This window comes from Bufo gargarizans, chromosome 5 (genome assembly GCF_014858855.1).
Source record: "Bufo gargarizans isolate SCDJY-AF-19 chromosome 5, ASM1485885v1, whole genome shotgun sequence".
Lineage (NCBI taxonomy): Eukaryota > Metazoa > Chordata > Amphibia > Anura > Bufonidae > Bufo > Bufo gargarizans.
The window spans coordinates 3,283,181-3,311,055 of NC_058084.1; the positions used below are offsets into that span (position 1 = coordinate 3,283,181).

General features: G+C 52.1%; 1 protein-coding gene across 1 annotated transcript; it reads left to right on the forward strand.

Annotated features, from left to right (window-relative positions):
- The first annotated feature begins 2,098 nt into the window (after nt 1–2,098).
- On the forward strand, nt 2,099–27,875 carry SCRT1 (scratch family transcriptional repressor 1). Its single transcript, XM_044295696.1, has 2 exons — nt 2,099–2,210; nt 27,151–27,875. Exons 1-2 carry the CDS (start codon nt 2,099–2,101, stop codon nt 27,873–27,875), a joined length of 837 nt encoding a protein of 278 aa, XP_044151631.1.

Genomic DNA, 27,875 nt, shown 5'->3' on the forward strand with positions numbered 1-27,875 from the left:
GGGGAAAAGTCTACACCACCTGCAGGAGTACATGGGGTTGACCCAGAGGGGGAAAGAAGTCTACTCCACCTGCAGGAGCACATGGGGTTAACCTTCCCAGGGTGAGTCCTGTAGGATCTGCTTATCTGGTCCCATGGCCGGATGTCTCTGACCCAAGGGTGGAGAGCCCGGGCCCCTGCGGTGGAGAGCCCCCAGGGGTGGTAACGACTACGACTGCAGAGACGAGGGAAGCGCAGTGATGAAGACCTGCCGCTCTCCGGGGGATTGTGGGTACGACACCCGCCGCCCGTCACATCGAGCAGCTGCAGCCCGGGGCCCGGAGGAAGATGAGAGCGCTGGGAGGGAGGAGCTGACGGAGACCGAGACTGCTGAGGATACAGAGATAACCAGAGACTGCTGAGACTACAGAGAGAGGGCAAAGCATGCAGACATAACTAGAGACTGCTGAGGATACAGAGATAAGCAGAGACTGCTGAGGATACAGGGAGAGTGCGAAGCATGCAGAGGTAACCCGAGACTGCTGAGGATACAGAGATAACCAGAGACTGCTGAGGATACAGAGAGAGGGCAAAGCATCCCAAGATAACCCGAGACTGCTGAGGATACAGAGATAACCAGAGATTGCTGTGGATACAGGGAGAGTGCGAAGCATGCAGAGATAACCAGAGACTGCTGAGGATACAGAGAGAGGGCAAAGCATCCAGAGATAACCAGAGACTGCTGAGGATACAGAGAGAGGGCAAAGCATCCAGAGATAACCCGAGACTGCTGAGGATACAGAGATAACCAGAGATTGCTGTGGATACAGGGAGAGTGCGAAGCATGCAGAGATAACCAGAGACTGCTGAGGATACAGAGAGAGGGCAAAGCATCCAGAGATAACCCGAGACTGCTGAGGATACAGGGAGAGGGCGAAGCATGCAGAGATAACCAGAGACTGCTGATAATACAGAGATAACCCGAGACTGCTGAGGATACAGAGAGAGGGCGAAGCATGCAGAGATAACCAGATACTGGTGATGATACAGAGCAGCCTGGAAGAGACAGCCCAGATCCTCAGAGAGACAGCTGGGACAAAGGCACACCACAGTTAAAACTAAGCTCTATGAGACTGAACAGAGGAAGTGAGACCATTATAGCAGAGACCAGGGTGAATGAGACCCCCAATCAGGGTGTGAGGGGGATGCAGCCTCTGGGAGCTGTCCGGTGCTGAAGTCCGGAGGCTCCGCTGTCCGGTGCTGAAGTCCAGAGGCTCCGCTCTCCGGTGCTGAAGTCCGGAGGCTCCGCTGTGCGGTGCTGAAGTCCGGAGGCTCCGCTGTGCGGTGCTGAAGTCCGGAGGCTCCGCTGTGCGGTGCTGAAGTCCGGAGGCTCCGCTGTGCGGTGCTGAAGTCCGGAGGCTCTGCTGTGCGGTGCTGAAGTCCGGAGGCTCTGCTGTCCGGTGCTGAAGTCCGGAGGCGTCGCTGTCCGGTGCTGAAGTCCAGAGGCGCTGAAGTCCGGAGGCTCCGCTGTCCGGTGCTGAAGTCCGGAGGCGCTGAAGTCCGGAGGCTCCGCTGTCCGGTGCTGAAGTCCGGAGGCTCCGCTGTCCGGTGCTGAAGTCCGGAGGCTCCGCTGTCCGGTGCTGAAGTCCGGAGGCTCCGCTGTCCGGTGCTGAAGTCCGGAGGCTCCGCTGTCCGGTGCTGAAGTCCGGAGGCTCCGCTGTCCGGTGCTGAAGTCCGGAGGCTCCGCTGTCCGGTGCTGAAGTCCGGAGGCTCCGCTGTCCGGTGCTGAAGTCCGGAGGCTCCGCTGTCCGGTGCTGAAGTCCGGAGGCTCCGCTGTCCGGTGCTGAAGTCCGGAGGCTCCGCTGTCCGGTGCTGAAGTCCGGAGGCTCCGCTGTCCGGTGCTGAAGTCCGGAGGCTCCGCTGTCCGGCGCTGAACCTCCGACCTCATGGTGCCCAGCAGAGGCTGCGCTTCCTCTGAGGGCCAGGGCTGTGCCCAGTGCCCCCCTCACTGCCTCTGACCCCATTGTGCCCCCTACTGGAGGAGGGTGGAGGGGACCTGCAGGTGGATAGCCCCCTCCTCCTCCTGACTCTGCTCTGACCTTTCACCTCTGGAGGGCACGATGCCAAGGTCCTTTCTGGTCAAGAAGGTGAAGGACGGCTTCTGCTCGACAGACGGCGACAATGCGTACATCCGGCACCGCGCCGACCTCCCTGCGCACCTCTCTGAGAAAGGTAAGTGCCGTGTGGGACGTTTATACACATATGTAGCAGAGCCGAGTTTGCAGATGTAGGGGTGCTGAGTGCCCACAGGTGTAGCAGGGCTCAGTGTATACAGAGGGAGCAGAGCCGAGTTTGCAGATGTAGGGGTGCTGAGTGCGCACAGGTGTAGCAGGGCTCAGCGCCTGCAGCTGTAGCCGAGTTTGTCACTTGCTCCTGATGTCACTCGTTGACTGCCGATCCAGGGTTGTATAAGGTTCTATACACCGGTTGCACAGCAGTACAACCCCCACCATCCGCCACATGCACATAACTTCACACAAGATCCACACCAGCAACCCCAAAGACTGCGCCACAACTCACTAAAAGGTGCGATGGTGCAGCACTTCCTGAGAGCAGCCAATCACAGGGCTGGTAGCAGGGCCACCGACCGCTGATTGGTCCGTCCAGGGGCCCGCAGTGAGCACAGTGTTAGTAAATAACCTCCTCAGCAGCTCCCGTGTCTCTCCCCAGTATACACATGGCACTGCAGAGCCCCGACCCTGCTGACACCCATACACAATGCTCTGCAGCCACTGACAACCATACACAATGCTCTGCAGCCGCTGACACCCATACACAATGCTCTGCAGCCGCTGACACCCATACACAATGCTCTGCAGCCGCTGACACCCATACACAATGCTCTGCAGCCGCTGACACCCATACACAATGCTCTGCAGCCGCTGACACCCATACACAATGCTCTGCAGCCGCTGACACCCATACACAATGCTATGCAGCCGCTGACACCCATACATAATGCTCTGCAGCCGCTGACACTCATACACAATGTTCTACAGCCGCTGACACTCATACACAATGCTCTGCAGCCGCTGACACCCATACACAATGCTCTGCAGCCTCTGACACCCATACACAATGCTCTGCAGCACTGACACCAATACATAATGATCTGCAGCCTCTGACACTCATACATAATGCTCTGCAGCCACTGACACCAATACATAATGATCTGCAGCCGCTGACACCCATACACAATGCTCTGCAGCCGCTGACACCCATACACAGTGCTCTGCAGCCGCTGACACCCATACACAATGCTCTGCAGCCGCTGACACCCATACACAATGCTCTGCAGCCGCTGACACCCATACACAATGCTCTGCAGCCGCTGACACCCATACACAATGCTCTGCAGCCGCTGACACCCATACACAATGCTCTGCAGCCGCTGACACTCATACACAATACTCTGCAGCCGCTGACACTCATACACAATGCTCTGCAGCCGCTGACACTCATACACAATGCTCTGCAGCCTCTGACACCCATACACAATGCTCTGCAGCCGCTCACACCCATACACAGTGCTCTGCAGCCGCTGACACCCATACACAATGCTCTGCAGCCGCTGACACCCATACACAATGCTCTGCAGCCGCTGACACCCATACACAATGCTCTGCAGCCGCTGACACCCATACACAGTGCTCTGCAGCCGCTGACACCCATACACAATGCTCTGCAGCCGCTGACACCCATACACAATGCTCTGCAGCCGCTGACACCCATACACAGTGCTCTGCAGCCGCTGACACCCATACACAGTGCTCTGCAGCCGCTGACACCCATACACAATGCTCTGCAGCCGCTGACACTCATACACAATGCTCTGCAGCCGCTGACACCCATACACAATGCTCTGCAGCCGCTGACACCCATACACAATGCTCTGCAGCCGCTGACACCCATACACAGTGCTCTGCAGCCGCTGACACCCATACACAGTGCTCTGCAGCCTCTGACACCCATACACAGTGCTCTGCAGCTGCTGACACCCATACACAATGCTCTGCAGCCGCTGACACTCATACACAATGCTCTGCAGCCGCTGACACCCATACACAGTGCTCTGCAGCCGCTGACACCCATACACAGTGCTCTGCAGCCGCTGACACCCATACACAATGCTCTGCAGCCGCTGATACCCATACACAATGCTTTGCAGCCGCTGACACCCATACACAATGCTCTGCAGCCGCTGACACCCATACACAATGCTCTGCAGTCTCTGACACTCATACACAGTGCTCTGCAGCCGCTGACACCCATACACAGTGCTCTGCAGCCGCTGACACCCATACACAGTGCTCTGCAGCCGCTGACACCCATACACAATGCTCTGCAGCCGCTGACACCCATACACAATGCTCTGCAGCCGCTGACACCCATACACAATGTTCTGCAGCCTCTGAGACTCATACACAATGCTCTGCAGCCTCTGACACTCATACACAATGCTCTGCAGCCTCTGACACTCATACACAATGCTCTGCAGCCTCTGACACCCATACACAATGTTCTGCAGCCTCTGAGACTCATACACAATGCTCTGCAGCCTCTGACACCCATACACAATGCTCTGCAGCCGCTGACACCCATACACAATGCTCTGCAGCCGCTGACACCCATACACAATGCTCTGCAGCCTCTGACACCCATACACAATGCTCTGCAGCCACTGACACCCATACATAATGATCTGCAGCCTCTGACACTCATACATAATGCTCTGCAGCCGCTGACACTCATACATAATGCTCTGCAGCCGCTGACACCCATACATAATGCTCTGCAGCCGCTGACACCCATACACAATGCTCTGCAGCCGCTGACACCCATACATAATGATCTGCAGCCTCTGACACTCATACATAATGCTCTGCAGCCTCTGACACCCATACATAATGCTCTGCAGCCGCTGACACCCATACATAATGCTCTGCAGCCGCTGACACCCATACACAATGCTCTGCAGCCGCTGACACCCATACACAATGCTCTGCAGCCGCTGACACCCATACATAATGCTCTGCAGCCGCTGACACTCACACACAATGCTCTGCAGTCTCTGACACTCACACACAATGCTCTGCAGCCGCTGACACCCATACACAATGCTCTGCAGCCGCTGACACCCATACACAATGCTCTGCAGCCGCTGATACCCATACACAATGCTTTGCAGCCGCTGACACCCATACACAATGCTCTGCAGCCGCTGACACCCATACACAATGCTCTGCAGCCGCTGACACCCATACACAATGCTCTGCAGCCGCTGACACCCATACACAATGCTCTGCAGCCGCTGACACCCATACACAATGCTCTGCAGCCGCTGACACTCATACACAATGGTCTGCAGCCGCTGACACCCATACACAATGCTCTGCAGCCGCTGACACCCATACACAATGCTCTGCAGCCGCTGACACCCATACACAATGCTCTGCAGCCGCTGACACCCATACACAATGCTCTGCAGCCGCTGACACTCATACACAATGGTCTACAGCCGCTGACACTCATACACAATGCTCTGCAGCCGCTGACACTCATACACAATGCTCTGCAGCCGCTGACACCCATACACAATGCTCTGCAGCCTCTGACACCCATACACAATGCTCTGCAGCCACTGACACCAATACATAATGATCTGCAGCCTCTGACACTCATACATAATGCTCTGCAGCCACTGACACCAATACATAATGATCTGCAGCCGCTGACACCCATACATAATGCTCTGCAGCCGATAACACCCATACATAATGCTCTGCAGCCGCTGACACCCATGCATAATGCTCTGCAGCCGCTGACACCCATACACAATGCTCTGCAGCCGCTGACACCCATACATAATGCTCTGCAGCCGCTGACACTCACACACAATGCTCTGCAGTCTCTGACACTCACACACAATGCTCTGCAGCCGCTGACACCCATACACAATGCTCTGCAGCCGCTGACACCCATACACAATGCTCTGCAGCCGCTGATACCCATACACAATGCTTTGCAGCCGCTGACACCCATACACACTGCTCTGCAGCCGATGTCACCCATACACAATGCTCTGCAGCCGCTGATACCCATACACAATGCTTTGCAGCCGCTGACACCCATACACAATGCTCTGCAGCCGCTGACACCCATACACAATGCTCTGCAGCCGCTGACACCCATACACAATGCTCTGCAGCCGCTGACACCCATACACAATGCTCTGCAGCCGCTGACACCCATACACAATGCTATGCAGCCGCTGACACCCATACATAATGCTCTGCAGCCGCTGACACTCATACACAATGGTCTACAGCCGCTGACACTCATACACAATGCTCTGCAGCCGCTGACACTCATACACAATGCTCTGCAGCCGCTGACACCCATACACAATGCTCTGCAGCCTCTGACACCCATACACAATGCTCTGCAGCCACTGACACCAATACATAATGATCTGCAGCCTCTGACACTCATACATAATGCTCTGCAGCCACTGACACCAATACATAATGATCTGCAGCCGCTGACACCCATACATAATGCTCTGCATCCGATAACACCCATACATAATGCTCTGCAGCCGCTGACACCCATGCATAATGCTCTGCAGCCGCTGACACCCATACACAATGCTCTGCAGCCACTGACACCAATACATAATGATCTGCAGCCTCTGACACTCATACATAATGCTCTGCAGCCGCTGACACCCATGCATAATGCTCTTCAGCCGCTGACACCCATACATAATGCTCTGCAGCTTCAAACACACATACAACCCTCTACAGTTAGCATCACACAGCACAATGGCTCCAATTCAAAAAGCTTCATACAACACTCATGCAACCCTCTACAGTTGGCATCACACAGGCGCAATGCTCTGCAGCTGCTATAAGGCGTCTGGTTTCCACACAGAACTATATTTAGAGTGGGGGAGTGGAGGGAGGTTGTTCTCTGCGGCTCCTGCTATTGCTGCATCCATTCAAGGGCACGGTGCCGGGGGGGCTGGTGGTCCAGCGGGGACAGGACGCAGCCTCCCCTGGACAATGATGGGGATAATCACAGACCCCCATCCCTCCCCCACTGGTGCCCCCCACAGCCGGGACTCCTGAATCCCAGCTGCTGACCTTGAGAGGTTCCAGGCGGGGGAGGAGGATGCAGGAGGGGCGAGGGGCTCACCACTGCTGGAATCTCATTGTTTTGGATGGAAATAAGAAGTCGGATTCTATTCTGGGAAATCCGCTGAATGCGCAGCTCGGGATATTGCATACCAAGAATTAACCCTAGAGGGGCCGCTTCTGCAGAGGGTCGCACTGACATGGGAGAAAAGCTCTGCTGAGGATGACTGGGGATTACATTCATACCTGCCAGGCGAGCAACAGGGTGTCTAACAGCAGAGCGCAGACTGCCGAGAATAACACGCCCTGCATCACCCCAAACATGCCAGGGACACCAAGACACCCTGAGCATAGCATCACCCACAAGACACACTAAATACAGTGTCACCCATAAGACACCCTGAATACAGCGTCACCCACAAGGCACTCTGAATCCAAGACACCCTAAATACAGCGCCAACCATAAGACACCCTGAATACAGCGTCACCCACAAGAAACCCTGAATATAGCGTCAACCCCAAGACACCCTAAATATTGCGTCACCCCCAAGACAACCTGAATACAGCATCACCCACAAGAAACTCTGAATATAGCGTCACCCCAAAGACACCCTGAATACAGCATCACCTCCAAGACACCATGAATATAACGTCATCCACAAGACACCTTTAATACAGCGTCACCCCCAAGACACCATGAATACAGCGTCACCCCCAAGACACCATGAATATAGCGTCATCCCTAAGACGCCCTGAATACAGAGTCACCCCCAAGACACCCTGAATACAGTGTCACCCCCAAGACACCATGAATATAGCATCACCCCCAAGACACCCTGAATACAGCGTCAACACCAAGACCCCCTGAATATAGCGTCATCCCTAAGACACCCTGAATACAGCATCACCCCCAAGACACTCTGAATACAGCGTCACCCCCAAGACACCATGAATATAGCGTCATCCCTAAGACACCCTGAATACAGCGTCACCTCCAAGACACCCTGAATACAGCGTCACCCCCAAGACACCATGAATATAGCATCACCCCCAAGACACCCTGAATACAGCGTCAACACCAAGACACCCTGAATATAGCATCATCCCTAAGACACCCTGAATACAGCATCACCCCCAAGACACTCTGAATACAGCGTCACCCCCAAGACACCATGAATATAGCGTCATCCCTAAGACACCCTGAATACAGCGTCACCTCCAAGACACCCTGAATTTAGCGCCATCCCTAAGACGCCCTGAATACAGCGTCACCCCCAAGACATCCTGAATATAGCGTTATCCCCAAGACACCCTGAATACAGCGTCACTCCAAGACACCCTGAATATAGCGTATTCCCCAAGACACCTTTGATATATAGCGTCACCCCCAAGCCATCCTGAATATAGCGTCACCCTCAAGACACCCTAAATATAGCATCACCCCCAAGACATCCTGAACATAGCGTTAACCCTAAGACACCCTGAATATAGCATCACCCCCAAGACATCCTGAACATAGCGTTAACCCTAAGACACCCTGAATACAGCATCACCCCCAAGACACACAGAATATAGCATCATCCCTAAGACACCCTGAATACAGCATCACCCCCAAGACACACAGAATATAGCATCATCCCTAAGACACCCTGAATACAGCATCACCCCAAGACACCCTGAATATAGTGTCATTCATTCCTGAGACACCCTAAATACAGGGTCACCCCCCAGACATCCTGAATATAGTGTTATCCCCAAGACACCCTGAATACAGCGTCACTCCAAGACACCCTGAATATAACGTATTCCCCAAGACACCTTTAATATAGCGTCACCCCCAAGACACCCTGAATACAGCGTCACCCCCAAGACACTCTGAATATAGCATTACCCCCAAGACACCCTGAATATAGCAGCACCCCCAAGACACCATGAATATAGCGTATTCCCCAAGACACTTTTAATATAGCGTCAACCCAAAGACACCCTGACTACAGCATCACCCCAAAGACACCCTGAATAAAGCGTCACCCCCAAGCCATCCTGAATATAGCGTTACCCCTAAGACACCATAAATACAGCATCGCATCACCCCCAAGACACCCTGAATACAGCGTCACCCCCAAGACACCCTGAATACAGCGTCACCCCCAAGACACCCTGAATACAGCGTCACCCCCAAGACACCATGAATACAGCATAACCCACAAGACACCATGAATACAGCATAACCCACAAGACACCCTGAATACAGCATCACCCCCAAGACACCCTGAATACAGCATCACCCCCAAGACACCCTGAATACAGCATCACCCCCAAGACACCCTGAATACAGCATGACCCCCAAGACACCCTGAATACAGCATTATCCCCAAGACACCCTAAATACAGCATGACCCCCAAGACACTCTGAATATAGCGTATTCCCCAAGACACCTTTAATATAGCGTAAACCCCAAGACAACTTTAATATAGCATTACTCCCGACATCCTAAATATAGCGTCACCACAAAGACACCCTGAATACAGCGTCACCCCCAAGACACCCTGAATACAGTGTCACCCCCAAGACACCCTGAATACAGTGTCACCCCCAAGACACCCTGAATACAGCATTATCCCCAAGACACCCTAAATACAGCATCACCCCCAAGACACCTATAATATAGCATCACCCCAAGACACCTTTAATATAGCCTCACTCCCAAGACAAACTAAATATAGCGTCACCCCAAAGACACCCTGAATAGAGCATCACCCCCAAGCCATCCTGAATATAGAGTAAACCCCAAGAACCCTGAATAGAGCGTCACCCCCAAGACACCCTGAATATAGCATCACCCCCAAGACACCCTGATTACAGCGTCACCCCCAAGACACCCTGAATACAGCATCACCCCCAAGCCATCCTGAATATAGCATCACCCCTAAGACACCCTGAATACAGTGTCAGCCCCAAGACACCATGAATACAGCATAACCTACAAGAGACCCTGAATACAGCTTCACCCCCAAGACACCCTGAATACAGCATCACCCCAAGACACCCTGAATATAGTGTATTCCCCAAGACACCTTTAATATGCGTAACCCCCAAGACACCTTTAATATAGCATCACTCCCAAGACACCCTAAATATAGCGTCACCACAAAGACACCCTGAATACAGCGTCACCCCAAGCCATCCTGAATATAGCAAAAAAAAACAAGACACCCTGAATATAGCTTCACCCCCAAGACACCCTGAATACAGCATCACCCCCAAGACACCCTGAATACAGCATTACCAAGACACTCTAAATTCAGCATCACCCCCAAGACACCCTGAATACAGCATCACCCCTAAGACACCCTGAATACAGCATTACCCCCAAGACACCCTGAATACAGCGTCACCCACAAGACAACCTGAATACAGCATCACCCCAAGACACCTTGAATACAGCGTCTCCCACAAGACAACCTGAATACAGCATCACCCCCAAGACACCCTGAACACAGCGTCAGTCCCAAGCCATCCTGAATATAGCATTACCCCCAAGACACCCTGAATACAGCGTCACTCCCCAAGACAACATTAATACAGCATAACCCCAAGACACCCTGAATAGAGCGTCACCCCAAAGACACCCTGAATACAGCGTCACCCCAAGACACCCTGAATACAGCGTCACCAAGACACCATGAATACAGCGTCACCCCAAGACACCCTGAATACAGTGTCACAAAGACACCATGAATACAGCATCACCCCCAAGACACCCTAAATACAGCGTCACCCCAAAGACACCCTGAATACAGCATCACCCCCAAGCCATCCTAAATATAGCATTACCCCCAAGACACCCTGAATACAGCATCACCCCCTAAGACACCCTGAATATAGCATTACCCCCAAGACACCCTGAATACAGCATCACCCCCCCCAAGACACCCTGAATACAGTGTCAATCCCAAGACACCCTGAATAAAGCGTCACCCCCAAGACACCCTGAATAAAGCGTCACCCCCCAAGACACCCTGAATACACTGTCAACCCCAAGACACCCTGAATACAGCATCACCCCAAGACATCCTGAATACAGCATCACCCCAAGACACCCTGAATACAGTGTCACCAAGACACCATGAATACAGCATCACCCCCAAGACACCCTGAATACAGCGTCAGTCCCAAGCCATCCTGAATATAGCATTACCCCCAAGACACCCTGAATACAGCGTCACTCCCCAAGACACCCTGAATACAGCGTCACCCCAAGACACCCTGAATACAGCGTCACCAAGACACCATGAATACAGCGTCACCCCAAGACACCCTGAATACAGTGTCACAAAGACACCATGAATACAGCATCACCCCCAAGACACCCTAAATACAGCGTCACCCCAAAGACATCCTGAATACAGCATCACCCCCAAGCCATCCTAAATATAGCATTACCCCCAAGACACCCTGAATACAGCATCACCCCCTAAGACACCCTGAATATAGCATTACCCCCAAGACACCCTGAATACAGCATCACCCCCCCAAGACACCCTGAATACAGTGTCAATCCCAAGACACCCTGAATAAAGCGTCACCCCAAGACACCCTGAATACAGCGTCACCAAGACACCCTGAATACAGCATCACCAAGACACCATGAATACAGCATCACCCCCAAGACACCCTGAATACAGCATCAGTCCCAAGCCATCCTGAATATAGCATTACCCCCAAGACACACTGAATACAGCGTCACTCCCCAAGACACTCTGAATACAGCATCACCCCCAAGACACACTAAATACAGCATCACCCCAAGACACCCTGAGTACAGCGTCACCCCAAAGAGACCGTGAATACAACGTCACCCCAAGCCATCCTGAATATAGCATTACCCCAAAGATACCCTGAATACAGCATCACCCCCAAGACACCCTGAATACAGCGTCCCCCCCAAGACACCCTGAATACAGCGTCACCAAGACACCATGAATACAGCATTACCCCCAAGACACCCTGAATACAGCGTCCCCCCCAAGACACCCTGAATACAGTGTCACCCCCAAGACACCCTGAATACAGCGTCACCCACAAGACACCCTGAATACAGCACCACCCCAAGACACCCTGAATACAGCATTATCCCCAAGACACCCTAAATACAGCATCACCCCCAAGACACCTTTAATATAGCGTCACCCCAAGACACCTTTAATATAGCCTCACTCTCAAGACAAACTAAATATAGCGTCACCCCAAAGACGCCCTAAATACAGCATCACCCCCAAGCCATCCTGAATATAGCGTAAACCCCAAGAACCCTGAATACAGCGTCACCCCCAAGACACCCTGATTACAGCGTCACCCCCAAGACACCCTGATTACAGCGTCACCCCCAAGACACCCTGATTACAGCATCACCCCCAAGACATCCTGAATACAGCATAACCCACAAGACACCCTGAATACAGCTTTACTCCAAGACACCCTGAATACAGCGTCACCCCAAGACACCCTGAATACAGCATAACCCACAAGACTACCTGAATACAGCATAACCCACAAGACTACCTGAATACAGCATAACCCACAAGACACCCTGAATACAGCATCACCGGAAGACACCCTGAATGCAGCGTTACTCCCAAGACACCCTGAATACAGCACCACCCCCAAGACACCCTGAATATAGCATCACCCCAAGACACCCTGAATACAGCATCACGAACAAACTCTGAATACAGCGTCACCCCCAAGACACTCTGAATACAGCGTCACCCCCCAAGACACCCTGAATACAGCGTCACCCCCAAGACACCATCAATACAGCATCACCCCCAAGACACCCTGAATAGAGCGTCACCCCAAAGACACCCTGAATACAGCGTCACCAAGACACCATGAATACAGCATTACCCCCAAGACACCCTGAATACAGTGTCCCCCCAAGACACCCTGAATACAGTGTCACCCCCAATACACCCTGAATACAGCACCACCCCAAGACACCCTGAATACAGCATTATCCCCAAGACACCCTAAATACAGCATCACCCCCAAGAAACCTTTAATATAGTGTCACCCTCAAGACACCTTTAATATAGCCTCACTCCCAAGACAAACTAAATATAGCGTCACCCCAAAGACACCCTAAATACAGCATCACCCCCAAGCCATCCTGAATATAGCGTAAACCCCAAGAACCCTGAATACAGCGTCAACCCCAAGACACCCTGATTACAGCGTCACCCCCAAGACACCCTGAATACAGCATCACCCCAAGACATCCTGAATACAGCATAACCCACAAGACACCCTGAATACAGCTTTACCCCAAGACACCCTGAATACAGCGTCACCCCAAAACACCATGAATACAGCGTCACCCTGAATACAGCATAACCCACAAGACTACCTGAATACAGCATAACCCACAAGACACCCTGAATACAGCATCACCCCAAGACACCCTGAATACAGCATCACTCCCAAGACACCCTGAATACAGCACCACTCCAAGACACCCTGAATACAGCATAACCCACAAGACACCCTGAATACAGCATAACCCACAAGACACCCTGAATACAGCTTTACCCCAAGACACCCTGAATACAGCGTCACCCCAAGACACCCTGAATACAGCATAACCCACAAGACTACCTGAATACAGCATAACTCACAAGACACCCTGAATACAGCATCACCCCAAGACACCCTGAATACAGCGTTACTCCCAAGACACTTTGAATACAGCACCACCCCCAAGACACCCTGAATACAGCATCACCCCCAAGACACCCTGAATACAGCATCACGAACAAACTCTGAATACAGCGTCACCCCCAAGACACCCTGAATACAGCGTCACCCCCAAGACACCCTGAATACAGCATCACCCCCAAGACACCCTGAATAAAGTGTCACCCACAAGACACCCTGAATACAACGTCACCCCCAAGACACCCTGAATACAGCGTCACCCCCAAGACACCCTGATTACAGCGTCACCCCCAAGACACCCTGAATACAGCATAACGCACAAGACACCCTGAATACAGCATAACCCACAAGACACCCTGAATACAGCATCACCCCAAGACACCCTGAATACAGCATCACTACCAAGACACCCTGAATACAGCACCACTCCCAAGACACCCTGAATACAGCACCACTCCCAAGACACCCTGAATACAGCATAACCCACAAGACTCCCTGAATACAGCTTTACTCCAAGACACCCTGAATACAGCGTCACCCCAAGACACCCTGAATACAGCATAACCCACAAGACTACCTGAATACAGCATAACCCACAAGACTACCTGAATACAGCATAACCCACAAGACTACCTGAATACAGCATCACCCCAAGACACCCTGAATACAGCATCACCCCAAGACACCCTGAATACAGCGTTACTCCCAAGACACCCTGAATACAGCATCACCCCCAAGACACCCTGAATACAGCGTCACCCCCAAGACACCCTGAATACAGCATCACCGCAAGACACCCTAAATAAAGCGTCACCCCAAGACACTCTGAATACAGCATAACCCACAAGACACCCTGAATACAGCATAACCCACAAGACACCCTGAATACAGCGTCACCCCAAGACACCCTGAATACAGCATCACTCCCAAGACACCCTGAATATAGCACCACCCCAAGACACCCTGAATACAGCATCTCCCCCAAGACCCCCTGAATACAGCGTCACCCCCAAGACACCCTGAATACAGTGTCACCCCCAAGACACCCTGAATACAGCGTCACCCCAAGACACCCTGAATACAGCGTCACCCCAAGACACCCTGAATACAGCACCACCCCCAAGACACCCTGAATTCAGCGTTATCCCCAATACACCCTAAATACAGCATCACCCCAAGACACCCTGAATATAGCGTATTCCCCAAGACACCTTTAATATAGCGTCACCCACAAGACACCTTTAATATAGCATCACTCCCAAGACACCCTGAATACAGCGTCACCCCAAGACACCCTGAATACAGCGTCACCCCAAGACACCCTGAATACAGCACCACCCCCAAGACACCCTGAATTCAGCGTTATCCCCAATACACCCTAAATACAGCATCACCCCAAGACACCCTGAATATAGCGTATTCCCCAAGACACCTTTAATATAGCGTCACCCACAAGACACCTTTAATATAGCATCACTCCCAAGACAAACTAAATATAGCGTCACCCCAAAGACACCCTGAATACTGGGGTCACCTATTTCTAGTGTTCCTCTGATAATGGAGTCATCCTCTGCTTTTCTCAGCCCAATGTCCCCCTGATGTTGGGGTCACCCTCTCCATATCTCATCAAATGTCTCCCTAATACTGGGGTTATCGTTACCTTGTCTCCACCAGTGTTCCACTGATACTGGGGTCACCTGCTCTTAATATTGGGTCCAACCTCCTGCTGATCATACAGGAGACACCAGGATTAGAGGGGTTCCTAGGGCAGGATCTGGGGGTGACTTTTGCATAGGGAGAATCAGAACTGGGTCACAGGGAAGCTCCATGTAGTTGGCAGTACCTGGAGGAGGAGATACCACCAGCCCCTGGATATGGGCAGAGGAAGAAAACACTGAGGTGTGGGAAATCAGGACGGGGACGCTGCAAAGATGAGGAAAGCCAGAAGGGAGCAGCACTGAGCCAAGCACAGGAAGACTTGTAGTTTTCATTGTTACCACCACATATGATGTTCAGACTGCGTCTCTGGCCTAATAGTCATTCACAGAAGGCAGACCTGGGGGCCTTCAAAAGGCCCTCAGCTGCCCTGTGAAGACATTGTCACCCCCGAAACCTCAGTGGAAGCCCGTTCCCTCTGAAACTACTTACATGCAGCGAACAGTAGAGAAGTTTGGAGGAGGACAGAGGAGTCTGGGGGGGAACAGGGGAGTCTGGAGAAGGACAAAGGGATCTGAAGGGGGACAAAGGGGTCTGGAGAGGAACAGAGGACCGAGGGGACTGGAACAGGAATGAGGGGTCTGGAGGGGAGGACAGGGTGGTCTGCAGGAGGACAGAGGAATCTGGAGGAAGACAAAGGGGTCTGGAGCAGGACCGAGGGGTTTGGAGGAGGACAGAGAGGTCTGGAGAGGGACAGAGGAGTCTGGAAGAGGACAGAGGGGTCTGGAGGAGGACAGAGGGGTCTGGAGGGGGACAGAGGGGTCTGGAGGGGGACAGAGGGGTCTGGAGGATGACAGAGGGGTTTGGAGAAGAAAGTATAGGGTTCAGTCTGGAGCAGGACAGAGAGGTCTGGAGAGGGACAGAAGGGTCTGGAGGAGGACAGAGGGGTCTGGAGGAGGACAGAGGGGTCTGGAGGAGGACAGAGGGGTCTGGAGGAGGACAGAGGGGTCTGGAGGAGGACAGAGGAGGAGGACAGAAGGGTCTGGAGGAGGACAGAGGGGTCTGGAGGAAGACCGATGGGTCTGGAGGAGGATATAGGGGTCTGGAGGAGAATAGAGGGGTCTGGAGGAGGACAGAGGAGTCTGGAGGAGTATAGAAGGGTCAGTCTGGAGGAGAATAGAGGGGTCAGTCTGGAGGAGGACAGAGGGGTCTGGAAGGGGACAGAGGAGTCTGGAGGGGGACAGAGGAGTCTGGAGGGAGACAGAGGGGTCTGGAAGGAGACAGAGGGGTCTGGAGGGGGACAAAGGGGTCTGGAGGGGGACAAAGGGGTCTGGAGGGGGACAAAGGGGTCTGGAGGGAAACATAGGGGTCTGGAGGAGGACCGAGGGGTTTGGAGGAGGACAGAGAGGTCTGGAGAGGGACAGAGGAGTCTGGAAGAGGACAGAGGGGTCTGGAAGAGGACAGAGGGGTCTGGAGGGGGACAGAGGGGTCTGGAGGGGGACAGAGGGGTCTGGAGGGGGACAGAGGGGTCTGGAGGGGGACAGAGGGGTTTGGAGAAGAAAATATAGGGTTCAGTCTGGAGCAGGACAGAGAGGTCTGGAGAGGGACAGAAGGGTCTGGAGGAGGACAGGGGGGTCTGGAGGAGGACAGAGGGGTCTGGAGGAGGACAGAGGGGTCTGGAGGAGGACAGAGGGGTCTGGAGAGGGACAGAGGAGTCTGGAGGAGGACAGAGGGGTCTGGAGGAGGACAGAGGGGTCTGGAGGAGGACAGAGGGGTCTGGAGGAGGACAGAGGAGGAGGACAGAGGGGTCTGGAGGAGGACAGAGGGGTCTAGAGGAAGACCGATGGGTCTGGAGGAGGATATAGGGGTCTGGAGGAGAATAGAGGGGTCTGGAGGAGGACAGAGGAGTCTGGAGGAGTATAGAAGGGTCAGTCTGGAGGAGAATAGAGGGGTCAGTCTGGAGGAGGACAGAGGGGTCTGGAAGGGGACAGGGGAGTCTGGAGGGGGACAGAGGAGTCTGGAGGGAGACAGAGGGGTCTGGAAGGAGACAGAGGGGTCTGGAGGGGGACAAAGGGGTCTGGAGGAGGACAGAGGGGTCTGGAGGGAAACATAGGGGTCTGGAGGAGGACAGAGGGGTCTGGAGGAGGACAGAGGGGTCTGGAGGAGGACAGAGGGGTCTGGAGGAGGACAGAGGAGTCTGGAGGAGGACAGAGGAGTCTGGAGGAGGACAGAGGGGTCTGCAGGAGGACAGAGGGGTCTGGAGGAGGACAGAGGGGTCTGGAGGAGGACAGAGGGGTCTGCAGGAGGACAGAGGGGTCTGGAGGAGGAGAACCAAGGGGTCTGGAGGAGGAGGTCTAAGGGGTCTGGAGGAGGAGGTCTAAGGGGTCTGGAGGAGGATAGAGGGGTCTGGATGATAATAGAGGGGTCTGGATGAGGACAGAAGGGTCTGGAGGAGAATAGAGGGGTCTGGAGGAGGACAGTGGGGTCTGGAGGAGGACAGTGGGGTCTGGAGGACAGAGGGGTCTGGAGGAGGACAAAGAGGTCTGGAGGAGGACAGAGGGGTCTGGAGGAGGAAGACCAAGGGGTCCGGAGGAGGAGGACCAAGGGTTCTGGAGGAGGATAGAGGGGTCTGGAGAATAATAGAGGGGTCTGGAGGAGGACAGAAGAGTCTGAAGGGGGACAGAGGAGTCTGGAGGAGGACAGATGGGTCTGGAGGAGGACAGAGGGGTCTGGAGGAGGACAGAGGGGTCTGGAGGAGGACAGAGGAATCTGGAGGAGGAAGAGGACTGAGGGTCTGGAAGAGGACCGAGGGGTCCGGAGGGGGACAAAGAGGTCTGGAGGAGGACAGAGGAGTCTGGAGGAGGAAAGAGGAGTCTGAAGGGGGACAGAGGAGCCTGGAGGAGGACAGAGGGGTCTGGAGGAGGAGGAAAGAGGGGTCTGGAGGAGGAGGAAAGAGGGGTCTGGAGGAGGAGGAAAGAGGGGTCTGGAGGAGGACCGAGGAGTCTGGAGGGGGACAAAGAGGTCTGGAGGTGGACAGAGGAGTCTAGAGGAGAACAGAGCGGTCTGGAGGAGGAGGAGGACTGAGGGTCTGGAGGAGAATAGAGGGGTCTGGAGGAGGACAGAGGAGTCTGGAGTAGATTAGAGGGGTCAGTCTGGAGGAGGACAAAGAGGTCTGGAAGGGGGCAGAGGAGTCTGAAGGGGACAGAGGGGTCTTGAGGAGAATAGAGGGGTCTGGAGGGGAACAGAGGGGTCTGGAGGGTAACAGAGGGATCTGGAGGAGGACAGAGGAGTCTGGAGGTGGACAGAAGAGTCTGGAGGAGAACAGAGGGGTCTAAAGGAGGAGAACAGAGGGGTCTAAAGGAGGAGAACAGAAGGGTCTGGAGGAGGACAGAGGGGTATGGAGGAGGACAGAGGAGTCTGAGGGGGGACAGAGGAGTCTGAAGGAAGACAGAGGAGTCTGGAGGAGGACAGAGGGGTCTGCAGAATGGAGGAGGAGGAAAGAAGGGTCTGGAGGTGGACCGCAGGGTTTGGAGGGAGACAAAGGGGTCTGGAGGGGGACAGAGGAGTCTGGAAGAGGACAGAGGTGTCTGGAGGAGGATAAAAGGGCTCTTGAGGGAGACAAAAGGTTTTGACAGATGGATCTGGAGGGGGATAAAGGTGTCTGGAGGAGGATAGAGGTGTCTGGTGCAGACCAAGGGGTCTGGAGGAGGACAGAAGGGTCTGGAGGAGTCTGGAGAAGGGCAGAGGAGTCTGGAGGAGGACAGGGGGTCTGGAGGAGGAGTAAAGAGGGGTCAGGAGGAGGACCAAGAGGTATAGAGGGGGACAAAGGGGTCTGGAGGAGGACAAAGGGTCCTAGAGGAGGACAAAGGGCTCTGAAAGGAGACAAAGAAGTATGAAGGAGGACAGAGGGGTCTGGAGGAGGACATATGGGTCTGGAGGGGGACAAAGGGGTCTGTAGATAGACCGAGGGGTCTGGAGGAGGAGGACAGAGGGGTCTGGAGGGGGACCGAGGGATATGGGGGAGGACCGAGGGGTCTGGAGGAGGAGGACAGAGGGGTCTGGAGGGGGACCGAGGGATATGGGGGAGGACCGAGGGGTTTGGAGGAGGACCGAGGGGTTTGGAGGGGGACAGATGAGTATGATGGAGGACAGAGGGGTCTGGAGGAGGACAGAGGGGTCTGGGGGGAGGACAGACAGTTTTAGAGGGGGACAAAGGGGTCTGGAGGAGGACAAAGAGCTATGGAGGGAGACAGAGAAGTATGAAGGAGGACAGAGGGGTCTGGAGGAGGAGGACAGAGGGGTTTAGAGGAGCAGGACAGAGGGGTCTGGAGGAGCAGGACAGAGGGGTCTGGAGGAGGACAGAGGAGCCTGGAGGAGGAAAGAGGTGTGGAAAGGAAACAGAGGAGCCTGGAGGAGGACAGAGGGGTCTGGAGGAGGACAGAGGGGTCTGGAGGAGGACAGAGTAGTCTGGAAGGGGACAGTGGAGTCTGGAGGAAAACAGAGGGGTCTGGAGGAGGAGGACAGAGAGGTCTGGAGGGGAACCAAGGGGTATGGAGGAGACAGAGTGGTCTGGGGGGAGAACAGACAGCTCTGGAGGGGGACAAAGGGGTCTGGAGGAGGACAAATGACTCTGGAGGAGGAAGGAGGGCAGAGGGGTCTGGAGGTCAAAGGACTCTGGAGGAGGACAGAGGGATCTGGAGGAGGACAGAGGGGTCTAATGGAGGACAGAGGGTCTGGAGGAGAATAGAGGGGTCTTGAGGAGGAGGACAGAGGGGTCTGGAGGGGGACATAGCGGTCTGGAGATGGAGGACAGAGGGGTCTGAAGGTGGACAGAGGAGTCTGGAGGGGGACTTATGGGTCTGGAGGAGGACAGAGGGGTCTGGGGAAGGAGGACAGAGGGGTCTGGAGAGGGACAAAGGGGTCTGGAAGGGGACAGAGGTGTCTGGAATAGGACAGAGGGGTCTGTAGGGAGGACAGAGAGCTCTGGAAGGGGACAAAGGGGTCTGGAGGAGGAGGAAAAAGGGGTCTGGAGGTGGGGCAAAGAGGTCTGTATGTGGACAGAGGAGTCTGGAGGAGAACAGAGGGGTCTTGAAGAGGAGGAAGACCGAGGGTCTGGAGGAGGACAGAGGGTCTGGAGGAGGACAGGGGGGTCTGGGGGAGGAAAAACAGCTCTGGAGGGAGACAAAGGGCTCTGGAGGGAGACAGAGGAATATGAAAGATGACAGAGGAGTCTGGAGCAGGACCGAGAGGCCTGGAGGAGGACAGAGGGGTCTGAAGGAGGACAGAGGACTCTGGAGGGTGACAGAGGAGTCTGACGGAGGACAGAGGGGTCTGTAGGAGGAGGACAGAGGGGTCTGGAGGGGGACCGAGGGGTCTGGAGGGGGACCGAGGGGTCTGGAGGAGGACAGAGGGGTCTGGGGGGAGGACAGACAGCTCTGACAGGGGGACAAAGGAGCCTGCAGGGAGAAAGAGGAGTATGAAGGAGGACAGAGGTGTCTGGCAGAAGCTTCCTCCCCCTATTCCTACTGAGAACACATGCCTGCCTAGCCCAAAAAGTTTGAGTTTGAGGGGATCAGGAGTGATAACTGTTGTCTGAAAGAGCGTTCAGCTAACAGCTGCGTTATGTGAACTGCCAGTCTTACAGTTCAGGATGGTCTTAGATTATACTCTATGTATCATGAAGAACAGTATGAAGGAAGTGTGTAGTATGAAGAAAGTTATGAAGGGCCTGTGTGTAGTATGAAGAGCTGTATAAAAGGACCTGCGTGTACAAACCGGATTCCAAAAAAGTTGGGACACGATACAAATCGTGAGTAAACACTGAATGCAATGATGTGGAGGAGCCAACTTCTAATATTTTATTCAGAATAGAACATAAATCACGGAACAAAAGTTTAAACTGAGAAAATGCACCATTTTAAGGGAAAAATATGTTGAATCAGAATTTCATGGTGTCAACAAATCCCCAAAAAGTTGGGACAAGGCCATTTTCACCGCTGTGTGGCATCTCCCCTTCTTCTCACAACCTTCACCAGACGTCTGGGGACCGAGGAGACCAGTTTCTCAGGTTTAGAAATAGGAATGCTCCCCCATTCTTGTCTAATACAGGCCTCTAACTGTTCCATCGCCTTGGGCCTTCTTTGTTGCACCTTCCTCTTTATGATGCGCCAAATGTTCTCTATAGGTGACAGATCTGGACTGCAGACCGGCCATTTCAGTCCCCGGGTCCTTCTCCTACGCAGCCATGATGTTGTGATTGGTGCAGAATGTGGTCTGGCATTATCTTTATAACAATATAACAAAACAATAGCAAAGACAGGTGCACTCTGCAGTCTCACTAAACCCTCAAACTGATTTTAAAATTGAGAGATTAGTCAATCTATCCTCAACTCTGCTGCCCGACTAATCCACCTCTCACCTTATTACTCCTCTGCCTCTCCCCTCTGCCAATCCCTTCACTGGCTCCCCATTGCCCAACGAATCCACTTCAAAGTACTGACAAACACATACAAGGCCGTCCATAACCTGTCCCCTCCCTACATCTCTGAGCTACTTTCCCAATACATCCCCACACGCACTCTCCGATCCTCACAAGACCTCCTTCTCTCCTCTCCTCTTATCGCCTCTTCCCACAATCGACTCCAAGATTTCTCCCGTGCATCCCCCATACTCTGGAACTCGCTACCCCAACATATCAGACTCTCACCTACAGTGGAATCCTACAAAAGAAACCTGAAAACCCACCTCTTCAGACAAGCCGACAACCAGTGACCCTGCTGCCTCTATACCGCCATGACCCGCTTCACCCGCACCTACTGTGTCCTTCTCCCATACCATGTAGATTGTAAGCCCTCGCGGGCAGGGCCCTCTCTCCTTCTGTACCAGTTTGTAACTCATCTTGTTTATGATTAGTACAATTGTCTGTTATGTATGTGCACCGCTTATCATATGTACAGCGCCAGGGAAGGAATGGCGCTTAAATAATAAATAATAATAATAATAATAATAATAATGTCCTACGGTGTAGAACATGTCTAAGCCCGGGCACCACGTCAAGGTTTCTCAAGTAGCCCGGGACCTAACACTCTCCTACCTGAGCCGTATGGGCGATACCAGGAGCCAGTGGGCAAATTACTGGAGCGTGAGGCGGACCCACAAACAGCTCACCAGTTACCTCCGGCATGTAGCCATGCTTGCAATGGGAGGAGGGAGGAGTCTGCGAGTCCCACTCAAGACTGGCTGATATAGCCCAGGCCTCTTGCTACCGTGTGTGGGATGTCTGTTGTGGTACTTGTGGTTCGCCGCGGGCATCCTCCACTGTATGCATTTTGCTGGGGATCGCCATTAGCAACGGGCCACAAGTGCAGGATTTGCTCCCCTGTATATATGCACGACTGCATGTGGGTTTGAGCACCTCCTGCTAATGCCACCCTGTCTTTTTAGTTTGTATATATAGATTCCTGGAGGTGTATAAACTCCAATTTAAATGTGCCTGTTTTCCATCTACAGGCCACATTTAGGTGCACCTGTGAGGCCTGGGCCATATCAGCCAGTCTTGAGTGGGACTCGCAGACTCCTCCCTCCTCCCATTGCAAGCATGGTTACATGCTGGAGGTAACTGGTGAGCTGTTTGTGAGTCGGCCTAATGCTCCTGTAATTTGCCCACTGGCTCCTGGCATTGCCCATACGGCTCAGGTAGGAGAGTGTTAGGTCCCGGGCTACTTGAGAAACCTTGGCTCGGTGCCCGGGCTCAGACATGTTCTACACCGTAGGACATGTTGACTAATCTCTCAATTTTAAAATCAGTTTGAGGGTTTAGTGAGACTGCAGAGTGCACCTGTATTTGTTGTTGTTTTGTTATATTGTTATATTGATTATGACATACGCACTTGCTACCGTGTGTGGGATGTCTGTTGTGGTACTTGTGGTTCGCCGCGGGCATCCTCCACTGTATGCATTTTGCTGGGGATCGCCATTAGCAACGGGCCACAAGTGCAGGATTTGCTCCCCTGTATATATGCACGACTGCATGTGGGTTTGAGCACCTCCTGCTAATGCCACCCTGTCTTTTTAGTCTGGCATTATCTTGTTGAAAAATGCAGGGTCTTCCCTGAAAGAGATGACGTCTGGATGGAGCAGATGTTGTTCTAGAACCTGAATATATTTTTCTGCATTGATGGTGCCTTTCCAGACCTGCAAGCTGCCCATGCCACACGCACTCATGCCACCCCATACCATCAGAGATGCAGGCTTCTGAACTGAGCGTTGATAACAACTTGGGTTGTCCTTGTCCTCTTTGGTCCGGATGACATGGCGTCCCAGATTTCCAATAAGAACTTTGAATCGTGACTCGTCTGACCACAGAACAGTCTTCCATTTTGCCACACTCCATTGTAAATGATCCCTGGCCCAGTGAAAACGCCTGAGCTTGTGGATCTTGCTTAGAAATGGCTTCTTCTTTGCACTGTAGAGTTTCAGCTGGCAGCGGCGGATGGCGCGGTGGATTGTGGTCACTGACAATGGTTTCTGGAAGTATTCCTGAGCCCATTCTGGGATTTCCTTTACAGTAGCATTCCTGTTTGTGGTGCAGTGTCGTGTAAGGGCCCGGAGATCACGGGCATCCAGTATGGTTTTACGGCCTTGACCCTTACGCACAGAGATTGTTCCAGATTCTCTGAATCTTCGGATGATGTTCTGCACAGTTGATGATGATAGATGCAAAGTCTTTGCAATGTTTCGCTGGGTAACACCTTTCTGATATTGCTCCACTATCTTTCTGCGCAACATTGTGGGAATTGGTGATCCTCTCCCCATCTTGGCTTCTGAGAGACACGGCCGCTCTGAGAAGCTCTTTTTATACCCAGTCATGTTGCCAATTTACCTAATTAGTGTTAATTGGTCTTCCAGCTCTTCGTTATGCTCAAATTTACTTTTTCCAGCCTCTTATTGCTACTTGTCCCAACTTTTTAGGGATTTGATGACACCGTGAAGATTTGAATCAACGTATTTTTCCTATAAAATGATACATTTACTCGGATTAAACGTTTGATCCGTCATCTACGTTCTATTACACATAACATATTGACATTTGCCGTCTCCACATCATTGCATTCAGTTTGTATTCACAATTTGTTTAGTGTCCCAACTTTTTTGGAATCCAGTTTGTAGTATGAAAAGTAGTATAAAAGGACCTGTGTGTAGTATAAAGAGCAGTATAAAAGGACCTGTGTGTAGTATGAAGAGCGGTATAAAAGGACCTTTGTGTAGTATGAAGAGCAGTATAAAAGGACCTGTGTGTAGTATGATGAGCGGTATAAAAAGAACCTCTGTGTAGTATGAAGATTAGTATACAAGGGCCTGTGTGTAGTATGAAGAGCGGTATAAAAGGACCTGTGTGTAGTATGAAGAGCAGTATAAAAGGACCTGTGTGTAGTATGAAGAGCGGTATAAAAGGACCATTGTGTAGTATGAAGAGCAGTATAAAAGGACCTGTGTGTAGTATGATGAGCGGTATAAAATGAACCTCTGTGTAGTATGAAGATTAGTATAAAAGGACCTGTGTGTAGTATGAAGAGCGGTATAAAAGGACCTGTGTGTAGTATGAAGAGCGGTATAAAAGGACCTGTGTGTAGTATGAAGAGCAGTATAAAAGGACCTGTGTGTAGTATGAAGAGCAGTATAAAAGGACCTGTGTGTAGTATGAAGAGCGGTATAAAAGGACCTTTGTGTAGTATGAAGAGCGGTATAAAAGGACCTGTGTGTAGTATGAAGAGCAGTATAAAAGGACCTGTGTGTAGTATGAAGAGCGGTATAAAAGGACCTGTGTGTAGTATGAAGAGCGGTATAAAAGGACCTGTGTGTAGTATGAAGAGTGGTATAAAAGGACCTTTGTGTAGTATTATGAGCAGTATAAAAGGACTTCTGTGTAGTATGAAGATCAGTATAAAAGGACCTTTGTGTAGTATGAAAAGCGGTATAAAAGGACCTGTGTGTAGTATAAAGAGCAGTATAAAAGGACCTGTGTGTAGTATGATGAGCGGTATAAAAAGAACCTCTGTGTAGTATGAAGATTAGTATACAAGGGCCTGTGTGTAGTATGAAGGGGGATATAAAAGGACCTGTGTGTAGTATGAAGAGCAGTATAAAAGGACCTGTGTGTAGTATGAAGAGCGGTATAAAAGGACCTTTGTGTAGTATGAAGAGCAGTATAAAAGGACCTGTGTGTAGTATGATGAGCGGTATAAAAGGACCTGTGTGTAGTATGAAGAGCAGTATAAAAGGACCTGTGTGTAGTATGAAGAGCGGTATAAAAGGACCTGTGTGTAGTATGAAGAGCAGTATAAAAGGACCTGTGTGTAGTATGAAGAGCGGTATAAAAGGACCTTTGTGTAGTATGAAGAGCGGTATAAAAGGACCTGTGTGTAGTATGAAGAGCGGTATAAAAGGACCTGTGTGTAGTATGAAGAGCGGTATAAAAGGACCTTTGTGTAGTATGAAGAGCGGTATAAAAGGACCTGTGTGTAGTATGAAGAGCGGTATAAAAGGACCTTTGTGTAGTATTATGAGCAGTATAAAAGGACTTCTGTGTAGTATGAAGAGCAATATAAAAGGACCTGTGTGTAGACTGAAGAGCGGTATAAAAGGCCCTGTGTGTAGTATGAAGAGCGGTATAAAAGGACCTGTGTGTAGTATGAAGAGCAGTATAAAAGGGCCTGTGTGTAGTATTAAGAGCAGTATAAACGGACCTGTGTGTAGTATGAAGAGCATTATAAAAGGACCTGTGTGTAGTATGAAGAGTTGTATAAAAGGACCTGTGTGTAGTATGAAGAGCGGTATAAAAGGACCTGTGTGTAGTATGAGGAGCAGTATAAAAGGACCTGTGTGTAGTATGAAGAGTGGTATAAAAGAACCTGTGTGTAGTATGAAGAGCAGTATAAAAGGACCTGTGTGTAGTATGAAGAGCGGTATAAAAGGACCTGTGTGTAGTATGAGGAGCAGTATAAAAGGACCTGTGTGTAGTATGAAGAGTGGTATAAAAGAACCTGTGTGTAGTATGAAGAGCAGTATAAAAGGACCTGTGTGTAGTATGAAGAGCGGTATAAAAGGACCTGTGTGTAGTATGAAGAGCGGTATAAAAGGACCTTTGTGTAGTATGAAGAGCAGTATAAAAGGACCTGTGTGTAGTATGAAGAGCGGTATAAAAGGACCTTTGTGTAGTATGAAGAGCGGTATATAAGGACCTTTGTGTAGTATGAAGAGCAGTATAAAAGGACCTGTGTGTAGTATGAAGAGCGGTATAAAAGGACCTGTGTGTAGTATGAAGAGCGGTATATAAGGACCTGTGTGTAGTATGAAGAGCGGTATAAAAGGACCTGTGTGTAGTATGAAGGATTTGTAAACCTCTGGGACATCAAGCTGACTTTGTCCAGGCTTTGAAGGTTACTAGCTTCTCCACTTGCACTGCCCCGCACCACCCAGGCCACCAACATAAATACAGAGAATGTGAATGTAGTCGGGGGGCCGAGGTGTCTGTATACGCGGGTTGAGTGTCTCACATTGTTGTTGCGCTGCTCACAGTGACCCCGTGTACCTCTCTTTTCAGGTTACATCAGTGAATATATCACCCCTTCTGTATACAATGGGGACAGCAATGGAGCCATCAAAGTCCACTCTCCAGATGCCCTTTACACAGCGGTGCACAGCGAGTACGGGGCCCCTGATTCTGAACCACCTGACAGCCCACGGTCAGAGATCACAGGTGGCTACATTAATGGGGACACAGCAGTCAGCGAGGGTTACTCAGTGGATGCCTTCTTCATCACAGATGGGCGCTCCCGACGTAAGGTGGTAACTGGAGGGCGTTCCATTCAGCGGCACAGCTGCAGTGAGTGCGGAAAGAGCTATGCCACATCTTCAAACTTAAGTCGACACAAGCAAACTCATCGCAGCCTGGATAGCAAGCTAGCCAAGAAGTGCTCAACCTGTGGCAAGGTATATGTGTCCATGCCGGCCATGGCCATGCATCTACTCACACATGACCTCAAGCACAAGTGTGAAACCTGTGGGAAAGCCTTCAGCCGACCATGGCTTCTGCAGGGCCATATGAGGTCCCACACTGGTGAAAAGCCCTTTGGCTGTGCCCACTGTGGCAAAGCTTTTGCTGACCGCTCCAACCTCCGTGCCCACATGCAGACGCACTCTGCCTTCAAACACTACAAGTGCAAACGTTGCAGCAAGACCTTCGCTCTCAAATCATATCTGAACAAACACTATGAGTCGGCCTGCTTCAAGGGCGCTGTGCCTCCACTCAGCCCAATGGAGGACTGA